The sequence below is a fragment of the Oryctolagus cuniculus genome, chromosome 6, assembly GCF_051225735.1.
Source record: "Oryctolagus cuniculus isolate XC-2025 breed Fujian yellow rabbit chromosome 6, ASM5122573v1, whole genome shotgun sequence".
Lineage (NCBI taxonomy): Eukaryota > Metazoa > Chordata > Mammalia > Lagomorpha > Leporidae > Oryctolagus > Oryctolagus cuniculus.
In genome coordinates, this window is record NC_142872.1 from 37,218,406 (window position 1) to 37,233,308 (window position 14,903).

General features: G+C 42.8%; 1 protein-coding gene and 1 long non-coding RNA gene across 11 annotated transcripts in view; one reads left to right on the forward strand and one right to left on the reverse strand.

The window, feature by feature from the left end:
* Nucleotides 1-5,074, forward strand: part of LOC149126104 (uncharacterized) — a 34,991-nt gene extending 29,917 nt beyond the window's left edge. Inside the window, exon 3 of the long non-coding RNA XR_016235360.1 lies at nucleotides 4,454-5,074. This is a non-coding gene — a long non-coding RNA (uncharacterized LOC149126104). The remainder of the gene's footprint in view (nucleotides 1-4,453) is intronic.
* The window catches only part of HTR4 (5-hydroxytryptamine receptor 4), a 188,353-nt gene that overhangs the window by 40,980 nt on the left and 132,470 nt on the right, over nucleotides 1-14,903 (reverse strand). For 8 of the 10 annotated variants that reach the window (XM_089334939.1, XM_089334936.1, XM_089334935.1 and 5 more), the window contains one exon: nucleotides 11,426-11,994. The exons of 1 other annotated variant lie outside the window; for it this stretch is intronic. In XM_089334939.1, the coding sequence (XP_089191065.1) occupies nucleotides 11,426-11,994 (569 nt within the window). Of the gene's footprint in view, nucleotides 1-11,421; nucleotides 11,995-14,903 lie in introns of those variants that run through there. One more of the 10 variants, XM_089334937.1, reaches the window with a different exon arrangement.

Below are 14,903 nucleotides of genomic sequence, written 5' to 3' on the forward strand. Positions count from 1 at the left end.
ATGTATCTCTACAGTGTGAGGATTAATATCTTCCTTAGAAATGCTTAAATCTTTGATTAATCACAGATTGCCAGAAACAGCATTGAAGGAAAACAGAATGGCCCCCGTAATTGATCGGTTCGCCTCTGACACATCCCTTCTCACTGTCATTTTTCCGAAAGTTCTCTGGCTTCAGCCAAAGCGTTACCTCGGCTGCTGCAGGGCTCGCTCTCTCCTCTGTTTAAGTGCACTGTGGGAAGATGCCTGTGATGCTGTAACTCAGAAAATCACAAGAGAGAGGTCTGAGAACATCTCATTCGATCTCCTACCCTTCTTCAGAAATGCTGATATATGACCAGTCAGTGCTTGCAGAGACTGATAGTCCATCAAGGCTGTTCAGTGGTCATCCAATTTTCTACCTTTCTTTATTAGAAACTCCCCAGTAAGGCAATCCATTCTGTTTTGTGCCGATAAACACGGTCTTAGAACCTTGAATCTTTGTATGATTTGGGACCATGCAGAAGAACTGAATTCATCTTTCCTATTACAGCCCTTTATATGTATAAAAATAAGGCTTACGACCTAAATCTTCTTCACACTAAGCTCAGCAGTCCACGTTCCTTCCACTACTTGCGTATCATGAATTCGGCAGAGAAAATCACGGTACTGACTCTCTCCTGAACACGTTGCAGCTTGTCAATTCCCAGTAAATGGGCCAGGGAGCTGCATCACTACACCATGGACTAGATAGGCATTTACATGGGGGTATGGTTTTCCAGTGGGTCTCTTAGTGAGCTTTGGAGGCGATTCCTTCCTGAACAGCTGCTCTGACTAAATTGAGAGGGCTATGTCCTTGCCAAGTACACGCTGTAAGAGAACATGCTCCTAGAGCCTGCCTTGTGGGCCAGGGCTTATCTGCAAGGTTACTGCCGGCACTCCAACTGCAGAAGTTTAAGGCCCTTCCTCACAGAAACCCCACCAATCACTTTCTACGGGGCCTCCCCCCTCTACCCCTTGTCCAGCCTTGAGAGTGGGTATGATTTAAAAGGAACCAGCTGGTGCAGAAACGGCACCTCCTGGCTCTGCTTGAAAGATCTCTTCTGTTGCTGGCTGGAAATGGTAAGGAGGTTTTCTGTTGTCAAGTCCAGAGAACTAGTTAAAAGCAGGGTTTCTCAATCTCGACCTGTCTTGAAATTCGGAGCCAGACCCTTGCTTACTGAGGGGGCTGTCTTGTGCATTATTGCAAGTTTCACAGCGTCCCACGTCTCCATCCACTGGATACATGCCAGCAGCACTTCCCAGTTGTGACAACCACAAAGGCCTCCAGACAGAGCTAAATGTCTCCTGGTAAGCAAAATCATCCTCAGTTGAGACCGACTAGTTAGAACCCAGACAATCTCAGTAGTCTAAGATGAGGAACTGGACCTACATTTAAACCATCAGCTAATTCATTGCCTTCATCATTTCACTGGTGCTTAGAGAGAGAGTAGCTGATTGGTGACCAGTGAGGAATTAGGAGACAGAGCTCCTGTTCTCTGCACTATTCCAGTGGTCCTCAACCCTGCTGTTCATGAAAGCACCAAAAATGGATGTGATTCTGGTCCTCTGATGTGACTAATTATAGGGGAGCCCAGGCTCGGGTATTGTTTAAGAACCACCAGGAGGCTCTCGTAGGCAGCCAGGGGTGAAGGAGGGCCAGCACACACCATGCTGCCGTTATTCTTGACCGCAGATAAACCACCCTGAGCATTCCTGGAGCCGAAGTTGTTTGGGGGCTTACCCTGCAAGGTGACCTCTGCAATGCCTCTTCCTGGTGGGAGGATTTCAGAGGGCACACAGAACTCTGACAGCCTGAGAGCACGTGCCCCTGGCAGAGCGAAGAGGGGAAGCATGTCCACACTCACAATGTACTCAACTTGTCTGACACGAGGAGGAGATTTTATGTTGGGTCAAACAAATGCCTACGGGTAATTTACAAGCCAGAAGGCATATTCAAAATAACAGCCCCAACTGCTCAGCTCAGGGCATGATGTACCCAGGGAACAAGACTTGTCTCTTGTTACTTAAACAATTATTTATAAACAGTGTGATTTAATTTAATTCTGGCTTTTCTTCTAGCAGAGAAAGCTTTGTATTTTGTTTAAGGAGCAATGTTTAGAACACAAAGATTTCTGGATTGACTCATTTCCTAAGAGCTGCTTAGGGAGAAGCTGAGAAAATAACTGCAGAACTAGAAGAGGGTCTTTTACCAGGATGTGAATGAGGTTAGGGTGCAGTTAAAATAACAGTCCTAGTAGTTTCCATTTATTGAGTACACTTTATTTAACGGGAGGTAAGCTTAGCTTTGTAATATGGTATCATATATAACCTTAAGAAAAGTCCCGTGAGATGGGCCATAGTATTATCCCCATTTTACGTCAGGAAACAGATCCGGAGATGTTTGGTTACACGCCCCAGGTCATACTGATAGTAGATGGCAGGTTTCAGACAGGACTGAAACCCAGATCCACTGTATTCCAGAGCTGGCAGCAACTGCACTCTCCTGGGTGGGATGTGCTCTCCACTAAAGCAGATGCAGGACATTTTCCTCAATGATCGATCTCAAAGGAGGGACTAAGGGTTTGGCCTTAGAACTTGAGTTCCAGAGTGAGCATCCCGGAAAGCAGCCCTGGGCACAAGATGAGCACATGGATGAAGGGCAGGCCCACTCTGCAAACAGTACTAACTTCCAGTTTGATGAGCAAGTGGAGCTCTTTGAAAACCGCAGTTCTCACGGTTTCCCTGGTGTGAACTCAAAAGGATAAGTATTTTCTGAGAAGCTGTTTCATGTTGGGAATGTGGCAGGACAGAGGACAGGACCAGCATCGCCCGTGTCTGAGCAGCACACTTAAACAGGAACCCACAACTGGTTTAATACTCTGCTGTCGCCAGCTGCAAAGTCTCGACTTTATCTTGGAACATATGAAAGTGAGTAGCATGTGCATGTATTAAAAAGTGAAATCTTAGCAGCTGAGTTAGTTTTGTGCTGTGTTCTGATAAAAACAAAATATGTGAACATATATGAAATATAAAATATGATTTCAGAGATTTCACATACAATTTAAATGCTCTTGTATCTGCATTTAAAAATTATATTGCAAATAAATGGCAAATTTTCTTATAATTATTTTATTAATACGAAGGTAAATAACAAATTTAAAAAGCACCGGGGAAACTTGAGAGAGAAATAGCAGTGAAAGGAAACACTTTACATGTTAGTGTCTTTTAAACCAATTTTTTTCCTATCCTTGGAACCAGCAGCCCCATGTTTTCATTTTACACTGGATCAGCAAATTATGTAGCAGACCCTGGAGGGGGTTAAGGGAGATATGGCAAGGTCATACTCATCCATCTTGGATTTGCCCAGATTAAGTCTGCTTTGGCTCAAAACAATGAGGTAAATGTTGAATCCGATTGTAACTTCCAAAGTTTGAAGTAAAGGCCATAAAATGTCCTTTAAATGTCAAACGACTTTCCAGCATAAGTAGAAACCTCTAAGGATCCACAGTATATCAAACCTGAACTACTTTTTTATCTATGGGTAAAATCTTCCAATTTATGTGTGAAAACTTTTACTTAAAAGAGGAATCCATGGGCGGCGGCATTGTGGCCTCGTGAGTGAAGCCGCTGCCTGTAATGCCGGCATATGGGTGCTGGTTTGTGTCCCTGGTGCTCCACTTCTGATGTCCTTGCCAGTGTGCCTGGAAGGTGGTTGAGGATGGCCCAGGTACTTGGGCCCCTGCACCCATGAGGAAGATTTATATGAAGCTCCTGGCCTAGCCCTGGCTGTTAAGCCACTTGGGAAGTGAACCAGTGAATGGAAGATCTCTCCCTCTGTCTGTTCTCTCTGTAACTCTGTCTTTCAAATAAAATAAGTCTTTTTTTTTTTTTTTTTTTTTTTTTTTTGACAGGCAGAGTGGACAGTGAGAGAGAGAGACAGAGAGAAAGGTCTTCCTTTGCCGCTGGTTCACCCTCCAATGGCCGCCGCTGCAGCCGGCGCACCGCGCTGATCCTGGCAGGAGCCAGGAGCCAGGTGCTTTTCCTGGTCTCCCATGGGGTGCAGGGCCCAAGCACCTGGGCCATCCTCCACTGCACTCCCTGGCCATAGCAGAGAGCTGGCCTGGAAGAGGGGCAACCGGGACAGAATCCGGCGCCCCAACCGGGACTAGAACCCGGTGTGCCGGCGCCGCAAGGTGGAGGATTAGCCTATTGAGCCACGGCGCCGGCTAAAATAAGTCTTTTAAAAGAGGAATTCTAGAGTGTTGACATTAAAAGTTGATGTGTATTTTCATAATGAGAAAAAGTTTTTGGTTATAGAATTAATACATATTTTTAAAAAGTCCAGGTTAACAAATGAGTAGGATAAGATTAGCCATTAAGTCATTCAACACATATACTAACTGAACAATGTCTATACCATGGGAATTCTTTTCAGGAGCTGAAAGAGGCATGCTATCTGCTCTCATGTACTGACACTTTGGCTGGAGAGACAAAGAAAATAACAAAACAACTATGAATTTTGATAATTGTTGTTTATAAATAACAGGGGACCAGCGTTATGGCATAGCAGGCAAAGCTGCCGCCTGTTTCGCTGGCATGCCTCATGGATGCTGGTTTGAGTCCTAGCTGCTCTACTCCCAGTCCGGCTCCCTGCTAATGGGCCTGGGAAAGCAGCGGAACATGGCACAAGTCCTTGGGCCACTGCATCCACTTGGGAGACCCAGAAGAAGTTCCCTGTCTCCTGGCTTCAGTATTTCCCAGGCCTGGCTGTTGTGGCCATTTGGAGAGTGAACCAGCAGATGGAAGATCTCCGTCCCTCCGTTTCCCTCTACCTTTCTCTTTGTAACTGTGCCTTTCAAATAAACTTTAAAAAAATAGGCAAAATTCCGATTTTTTTTAAAATTTATTTCAGAGGCAGAGATGGAGAGTCAGAGAAAGGTCTTCCGTCTGTTGGTTCACTCCCCAAATGGCCACAACGGCCCGAACTGGGCCAATGCAAAGCCAGGAGCCAGGAGCTTCTTTCGGGTCTCCCACTTGGGTGTAGGGGCCCAAGCACTTGGGCCATCCTCCACTGCTTTCCCAGGCCATTAATAGAGAGCTGGGCTGGAAGAAGAGCAGCTGGGACACAAACCAGCACCCACAAAGGATCTGACACTGCAGGCAGATGCTTAGCTTAGTACACCACAGCACTGACCTGCTCAGAAGTAGTTAAGTTTTTTGAAAGCTTGATTCTCTTGGCTTCTTTCTCATTTTCACTTTTTTTTCTGTCCTCGTATTTTTCTCTACTATGGATTCCAGACACAGATCTGAAAATACTAATCCTGTGCGTGGAAATGTTGGAAATGTAGCACGCCCACTATGAGTGGTTTATGTTTCCTTGAGCTGCAATTGATAATAGGAGCTGATAAGTCTGAGAAAAAAGTACATTGCCCGTTCCCAGCAGACAGAAGGCTCGTGTAGCCCTAAAGCCATTCTGTATTTCCATGTATTCTGCATTTCCATGGTTTGACCCAGCAGCCACTGCTTAATGAGTGCTTGGTAAGTAGGTAGTATGACTGAGGAGCTAGATTTTTAGTTTCGTTTCATTTTAGTTAAAACTTAAATAGCCACATGTGGCCAGTGGTGATCCTACTGGTCAACACATCAGGTCAGTGGAAAACCTGTTTGTCAAGTGAGCTGGGAGTGAATGATGGAGGATGACAGAGCCAGGATAGATACGCGCTACGTCCTTTGCAAAGCGTTCCTAGGAACCGGGTGCATGTTCTAGATTTGAGTAAAATCTGAAATTTACCCAGGAAGAAACCTGAGTCTGTGGGAGAGCCACAGAGCCCATTTCCAAACCTAAACTTTGCACAGCATCTCTGCTTATGTTGCCTCGCTTATAAATAGTCTGTTCTAATAATTCTCTCTCCCATGCAAACAGAGCTTTGCAGTTAGAAAAGCAATTTCACGTTCATGCTCTTGTTTCATTATCACAGTGAAGTAGTGAGATAGAGCGGAGGAAAGAGATTATTTACCCAAAAGGCCAAAACTGGAACCCTTAGCAGATTTCATATAGAGAATTTTGTTTCAAGGTTACATTGAGCACCCTAGTCCCTACTATGCCCTGGATTGTCTGAGCCAATAATCATACAGACAGTTAAAGAGAAGAGAAGGTAGGCCACTGGAGAAGTGACAGGAGTGTTCTTCCATCCTTCCTTTAAGTCCTATAGTATTCCAGGTACTTGATTAGGTTCCGAGGATAAAGTAATGACCAAGACTGGCAAAATCCTTGGTATTTATCCAGTGGACAAAGAACCTCAGAATGAAGTCAGTGTGATTTGTTCCTACTCCCATCTACAACTTCTTTAGGTCACAATGTTACATGGTCATCCTCTGCCTCCCTAGCAGGGAGGGTCACGTGGCTTACAGTATGCCTGAGCTGACACACACTTCCAAAAGGTATTTTCTACAACATCGTACCAGTTAACCTCAAATAAAATTACTGCCCTTTAAGAATAATTGTAAGATGCTAAAATTTTAAGGCACATTATGTGAAGCCCTGAAGCACAATAAATGCCAGTATGTGTTGGGCTATTCTGATCCATAAACATCTAGGACTATGATTCTTAGAGTGAAATCTGCAGAACATTAATTTGGTAAAAATGTCAGTTTACTAGGCCCGCCCTGATTTATTGAGAATGGTCCAGGAATCCATATTTTTACGGAGCTACCAGCTGATTCTAATACAAGTGGTTTCTTCTCTTTTAAATCTTAAAGTCTGCTTCCTCATACGTCCCTTTTCCCTGAGAGCCACAGGAAGTGTGTGGATATGGTGGCACAGTAAAGGATGATTCCATGTTACGGAGATAGAAAAGACCCAGGGAATATATGATAGAGCAGGGAGAAGTAAAGAACTAAGAGTTCTGTTTTGGTCACATTAAATTTGAGATTGCCGTGAGACACCTATATGGCACTGGTCAAGGAAGCAGATTGGGTCCTGTGATCTGGAGCTTAGAGGAGGGCTGTTGTGGGGAGCAACCCGGACTAGACTGTTACTGGAATTAAGACTTATTCTATGCATCTGCTCTCCCACAATATGGCGCTGGGAGAGAAGAAAACAGCTTCTACACAGCTGCCTCCAGTTCAGCCAATAAGCTGTAGGACTTGCTCCTGATTGGAGGAGAGCAGCGTACTCGGCGTGTGGGCAGCCGAGTTGGGATTGGTAGAGGAGGACTATAAAGGAGGAGAGAGACGGCATGCACCAGGAACATCTAAGGGGAACATCTGTGCAGCCCCTGAGAGAGCCGGCCGGCGGTGTGCTGCTCCCCTGCGGAAGTGGGGAATGTGGCCAGGGGGAACTGCCCTTCCACGGAGGTGGAAGGGACAGTAGCCAACCCGGGAAGAACCAGCAGCAAACCCGGGGAGGGCCGAGCAGACGAAAGAACAGCGCAGGGTCCTGTGTCGTTCCTCCACGAAGACGGGGAGCGACAGGCTGTGACCTGGTGACACTAATCAAGGAGAGTCAACAGCATGAACATGGTAATTAAAGTTAGTGATAGTGAAACCATATAAGGTGAGGGTGTACTTTGAGAAGTTTCAAAACTCATTCCCTGAAGAACTCCAATATTTAGAGACTGCACAGAGAAGAAAGAGTGTGTAAAAGAGACCAGCAAAGATTTGCTAGGGTGTTAGCAGGAAAGCTAGGAAAGAATGGTGTTGAGAAAAAATAATGTGGGACATACTCACATTTTGAGGAGTAAGCAGGGGCGACTGTAAGTGGTCCAGTAAAACTATTGCTTTCAAAGTTTGAAACATCTTTAGGACAAATGTTAATAATATTTGAGAATTATGCAGAAAATGGGGAACTGTATTAGCAAATTATATAACAAAGGATTAGTATCTAGAATTTAATAAAGGAACTCAGAAATGATTGAGAAAAACAGCAACAAAGTTGTCACAAGGAAGGCTGAACAGATAGAGATGTAGTACAGATAAGGATAAACAGTACCAGTAACTAATTTAAGAGAGTAACCTGACAAATCAATTGTCTTGGGGATGCAAGTTAAATGAGAGTATTTTTAACTGGGGCCGGCGCTGTGGCGCAGCGGGTTAATGCCCTGGCCTGAAGCACTGGCATCCCATATGAGCAAAGGTTCGAGACCTGGCTGCTCCACTTCCAATCCAGCTCTCTGCGATGGCCTGGGAAAGCAGTAGAATATGGCCCAAGTCCTTGGGCCCCTGCACCCGCCTGGGAGACCCAGAAGAAGCTCCTGGCTCCTGGCTTTGGATCAGCGTAGCTCCAGCCGTTGTGGCCAGTTGGGGAGTGAACCACCAGGTGGAAGACTTTCTCTTTATCTCTCTCTCTGCCTCTCTTCTCTCTGTGTAACTCTGACATTCAAATAAATAAATCTTTTAATTGATAATATTCAGTGATGGTGAGAGGAAAGAGGAAGGGATTCTCACATGCCACCTAAGAGAATGGGATTTGCAGCAGTCATGCAGAAGGTCAACTTGATGGTAAACGTAACATTTTTTAATGGCCCTGCATTTCAATAGTGCATTTTCACTTCTGATAGCTGAGAGAAATACTGATGCATGTACAATGAAATGTGTATGAGGGCACTAAAACCAATGCAATTTGGTAGTAGTAAAACATCAGGAATACCTGTATGCTCGCTACTGAGAAATAGTTAAATAAATTTTAATGGGTATTTTTAGTACAAAGAATTATGAAAGTTAAAAATGAATGGGATCTACATGTTATGCAGTGGAATGGTATCCAAAAATGTGTTGTTAAAGGATAAAAAACAAGATACATATAGGATGGTCCCATTTATATAAAATAATGGGAGAAAAAGCCATGATTTTGTAGGTTTTGTTTTTTTTTTTTTTTTTGACGGGCAGCGTTAGACAGTGTGAGAGAGAGAGACAAAGAGAAAGGTCTTCCTTCCGTTGGTTCACCCCCCAAATGGCTGCTACAGCCGGCGCACTGTGCCGATCCGAAGCCAGGAGCCAGATGCTTCCTCCTAGTCTTCCATGCGGGTGCAGGGCCCAAGGACTTGGGCCAAACTCCACTGCCTTCCCGGGCCACAGCAGAGAGCTGGACTGGAAGAGGAGCAACCGGGACAGAACCCGGAGTGCCGGCACTGCAGGCGGAGGAATAGCCTAGTGAGCCGTGGCACCGGCCAGATTTTGTAGGTTTTTATAAATGTTTGTAAATACATTGACATGAGCAGACTAATGTGAATTCTTTTCTCTGAAGATCAGGGTAGGGAAAACAGGGCACAAGCTTATTTTTGTTTTCATTGGTTTGGTCTTAGATTTCTTGAATTTATCTGAAACTTTGTTGATATTCCACTTCAGGGATTTTTAAGAAAAACATAAAATTTTCTTCCATTATGTTAAGTTAAAATAATTGATCTGGGCAATAACATTTATGATTCATTAGTTTTACTCATCAAGAGTTTAAGTTCCTATTATACATCAGGCAAAGACGTTGGGTATTTGGTGTAACAGTGAATAAATAGGCAGAATCACTGTCCTTGTAAGACTTAGCCTCTAGTGGATCTAGATTCTAAATAAACATCTCCTTTCTGTACAGGCTACTCTTATTTTTAGAAGATTGCCTACTCACACAGAAAAATAAGAGCAACTTCCTGCAAGTTTCATGAACTCGTGAAGAAACATAAGGAATAAACTATGGAGAGAACATCCATAAGCCATCTGTAAACACCTCCTTACAATCTCACTGCAGATTGTCAAAGCAGTGGGGATAAGATAGTGCAGCACTAGTGAAATAAGTTTGCTTAGGCTGCCTTAGAAACTCCAAAACTCTTCTAGGGGAGTTTCTATAGGGAAAAGTTAGCAACTTCTAAACAACTGACTTAGCAAACGTGTTGCTAGAACATACACTTGTTGTACACTGTTGACAGCCTGTACTTAGGCAACTGCTAACTTAAATAGCTAAAAACTATCTGGCACCCACACAGAAGTTCTTGTACACACACGTTATGGTTGAATTCTTTCTATGATGCTAAGGCTTAATAATTAAAAGAATGTCAGCCTCTAGGAGACTCTTTTGAGGCCTTTGACCAGCTAGAACTCAATACCATGCTAAGCTTTAGCTACAAGTCTATCCACATTGATAGCAGAAAATTGAATTCATGCTGTCTGAGCAGCCTCTGAGACCCACTGTTTATATTTCATTGCAATTCCTATTTTCTCCTCTTTTCTCATACATGCATGTCTTCATCAGAAAAATTAAACGCTTGTCTCAAAGAAGTAATTACTCTTTAGAAATCTCTATGTATCACAGGGGAAAGAATCATTAACAGTTTATCATTTCTACTGCATGAACATATTTATCACACAGTTTTCACAACTAACAATTCTAGCTCAGAGTAGCCCGGAAGTTTTCAGAGTTCGCATAGAGGCATCTTGACGAGATGCTGAATATTCGACTCCTAAGTCACTCCCACCTCCATCAACCTCAATAACCTTGAATAAATCACTTGAATTTTCTGTGCTTTTCATACTGTTTACTTCTTTATGCTCATCCATCTGCTTAGAATGCCTTCTCCGATTTCTCCATGTTGCAAATTCCCTGATTCTCTTGAACTATATGAGCTTCATGCCTGGTAATATACCCATTCTTGACTGTCCATATTTCCATTGTATCATTTATCACAGGGTATTCTGTTACATATGTATCATTCTATTTATTTTAGTTTATCATGTTATTTTATGGTGATTTTAGGATATCAGGCAATGTGCTATTACTACTAGTCTAACATTTATGAAATTATTAGTTTTATGAGTACTATGTGTCAAGCCCTATAGACACATTATCTCTAATTCCCACAAAAGCCCTATGAGTATTATTATTATCATGAAGTTTTACAGTTGATGAAATCTCTCTTTACAAGAGAGATTGTGAAGATGGTTTCGTAGGGAAACTCAGAGTACAGGTAAAATCTAGTTGATTCTAAAGCTCATAATTTTAACCACTCCCCTAAAATACTACTTTTAAATAGTAGATAACATTTACTAAGTGCTTACTAGATGTCAGACTTTATGCCATGCAATCTGCATACATTAGCTAATTTGAACCTCAAAAAAACCCTGTGATGTAGATATCATGATTATGATCTTAAAAGTTGAAAATGAAATTTAAAGTTCAGAATCGCTAAATGACTTGGTCCAGGCCACAGACTCCAGAAACTGAACTTGAATGTTGGTCAGGCCCTGAGGCAAGCCCTTTCCTTACTTTATTCCATGATGAATGGTAGAATCTTAGTTAAAATCTTAGCAAATGCTTTACAGGTTCTTGGGGAATGAAATAACGCTGTTGGACTCAGAAAGCCTACATTTTACCCTTTACGAGTAATGCAAATCAGCCAAATTAATGAACTTGCTAAATACTCACCTTAGTACATGAGTGGATCCATTAATGGTTGTGGTTGAACAGGGGACTGTCTGGCCCAGAATAGAAGGTCTTCGGTAGCGCTCATCATCACAGCAAAGGATAATGAGGAAGGCACGTCTAAAAGACTTATTCAAGAAGGCGTAGAGAAAGGGGTTCAACCCAGAATTGATATAGCCAAGCCAGAGGAAGGCAGTCCACACCTTCCCAGGGACAGTGTAGTCTATGAAAGGATCCACAATATTGGTGACAAAGAATGGAGCCCAGCAGAGGCAGAAGCAACCCATGATGATGCACAGGGTCTTGGCCGCTTTGGTCTCTGTCCTCATGCGATGGGTGTTATGCTGGTCTGCCGGCTGGGGCCTGCCCTCTGAGGAGGCTCCTGCTCGTTGTAACATCTGGATCTGGTGGGCATGCTCCTTAGCTGTGACATAGATGCGGTAATAGGCCAGCACCATGAGGAGAAACGGGATGTAGAAGGCCACCACAGAGCAGGTGATAGCGTAGGGCTTGTTGACCATGAAGATACAGTACGTGGAGTTAGAGTTCTGGTTGAACTTCCTTTTTTCTATCTGAGAGTAGGAGAGAGACAGGAAATGAGTGAAGGAGAGAGAAATGGAAGGAAAAAGTGAACATGCAGCAGAATAAAGATGAGGAAAATGGAAGAAAACAATAACAGAAATGGGGGATTGGAAGATACAAGGGAGGGAGAAGGAAAAAGGAAGGAAGAATAAAAGAAAAGAGAAAGGGAAAGAAAGAAGAAGGTTTATCAGCAAAGCTTTGTGTTTGTTTGTTTTGGTTTTTGTTGCTGTTTGGTATCTTTGAATAAGCATATGGGATCCCAACTGTAGAAAAGTAATGCGATCATATTCCAGGGCTGAGAGACCTTGTTGGAATGGAGGTGCTGAAGGTCCCAGGAAAGAACAAAAATCAAACGAGGACAGAATCATTCTGCACTCATCCACCCAAACAGTATTCTGCGCATCTTCTCCTTTTCCTGTCTGCTTGTCCATAATATACCCGGGTCTCCACCAGGATGTCTGTCGTTCAATAACAGCAGAAGCTCCTGTGCTGCTTATTTTAAATGCAGATTTGCAGGTTCCTGACTCCCCCCGCCCCCCATCTACAGGATCTAAATCTGAGTAAGTGAGGCTCAGGTAGCCACATTTTTACCAAGCTTTCTGGGAATAACTTTAAACTAATCAACATTTGAGAACCATTGCTTTATCAATCTAAACATGACTGACTGGGGGATCCCGAGGAGTCTCTACCTAGACTTACTTCTCTGCATACTGAGCAACCTGCTTAAGGCTTTGCTCACACAGATAGCACAGTATTCAAAGTATTAACAGAGAGTAAAGGCCGAGAGGGCTTGGAAGCAAGAAAAGGTAAGTATTTTAGAATCAAAGGATAAAAGAATATATGGATCGACTAGGGCAAGATCATGAGGGATCACGGAACCTAAAGACAGCTGGGACCTGGGAAACAGTCACTTACTCAACTCACTCTTCTCTCAGTCTCTCTTGAACCCACACCAGTTAGGTGTTCATCCCAATCACTCCATTGAAACTTCTCTGGTCACAAGGCATCGATGGCATTCATGCTGCCAAGTCCAGTTATCATTTTAAATCATCTATCTGCTCTGTTAACACACCTGAGCCATCTACCTTTCTTCCTTTTGGATAAACATTTTATTGAAGCAAAATACATAAACAGTTCATAAATATTAAAAATATATACAGATGGATGAATTATTAAAGCATAAATATACCTGTGTTATCATTACTCAAACTATAGAATATTGCCAGCATGCAATAGCCTGCCAAATGCTCCCCTAGTCATTACTATGCCCAAAGTAGCCACTAAGCATTATAATTTCAGAATAATTTTGTTTCCCAAATTCACATAACAGTAATAAAACATATACTACTTGTTTATTCTTTAATTACACAGTGTATCACTTATATTATTGCATGTACCAGTAATTTATTCATTTTCACTATAGTGAAATTATAGGAATACCATAATTATCATTCGTTCTACCATTGGCAGGCATGTAAGTCATCTTACATTTTTTGTTACTTTAAATAAAACTTCTGAATATATATATACAAGTTTGTGGTGTATACATATATTTTCACTTCTAATATATAAAAATTAAAATTCTGTGTCATAGGGTAGAATCACAGTTACTCCACATCTTCATCAACATTCGGTCTCGTCAGTGTGTAGATGTCTCTTGTGGGCTTGTTGTAAGATGACGTCAGTAGAACACCTCATCTGCTATTGACTGTCCTTCCCATGAGTTTAGACTAGGATTTGTTTTGTGCCCTAACTTTATCAACAAGTGTTCTGGTTACCTTTGTCCACGAAAGTACATTATATGAACGAACATTACTCCTTTTGTGAAGTGTGTAAGACTTAATTCCAGCCTGTTTTCTGACTAGCAGGCTGGTACCCTCACAGGGCAGGAGCATTATCTTCAGAAATGGTGAAATGCCTCACTCTCGTCAGTCTCAATTGTCTTGCATCCGTCTCCTCAGTTTCTGTCCAAGTAAGTTATCTCAAATTCTCACCATTTCCTGGTTTGTACACCTGCTTCATATTCACTTCACTTCACTTTAATTGCTGGAATTTTGAGTCAAATCAAATAAACCTGAGTCAAATTTAAGTTCCTCGTGACATTTCAGATTCTTACTTTCATTTTACTGTGCATGTCCTGATGACTAATTTTATTAACCACCATTTTGCCATTTGGATATCCTGTCTTGTGTAGTTATTACTCAGGTGTGTACCCATTTTAAAAATTGGGTACTTCCTCTCGTTTATTTTTAACAGTTCTTGTATATTTTGGATATGTCTTTTGTCACATGTTTGTTTTGCAATATCTCCTATCAATTTGTGGCACATCCTTTCATTTTCTTATTAGTATCTGTGGGTAGAAGTTCTTAATTTTAGGCTGGCGCCGCGGCTCACTGGGCTAGTCCTCCGCCTAGCGGCGCCGGCACACTGGGTTCTGGTCCCGGTTGGGGCGCCGGATTCTGTCCCGGTTGCCCCTCTTCCGGGCCGGCTCTCTGCTGTGGCCAGGGAGTGCAGTGGAGGATGGCCCGGGTGCTTGGGCCCTGCACCCCATGGGAGACCAGGAAAAAGGCACCTGGCTCCTGGCTCCTGCCACCGGATCGGCGCGGTGCGCCGGCCGCAGCGCACCGGCCGCGGCAGTCATTGGAGGGTGAACCAACGGCAAGGGAGGACCTTTCTCTCTGTCTCTCTCTCACTGTCCACTCTGCCTGTCAAAAAAAAAAAAAAAAAAAGTTCTTAATTTTAAATATAATTTGGGTTAGTACCTTTTATTTTCTGTTTAATCTTTGTTTACCCTTAGATATAAAAACATTCTCAAGTGTAATCTATTTTAAAATTATATTTTGTTTAAGAATTACTTTTTATTTATTTGAGAAGCAGAGAGAGAGAATTCTCATCTGTT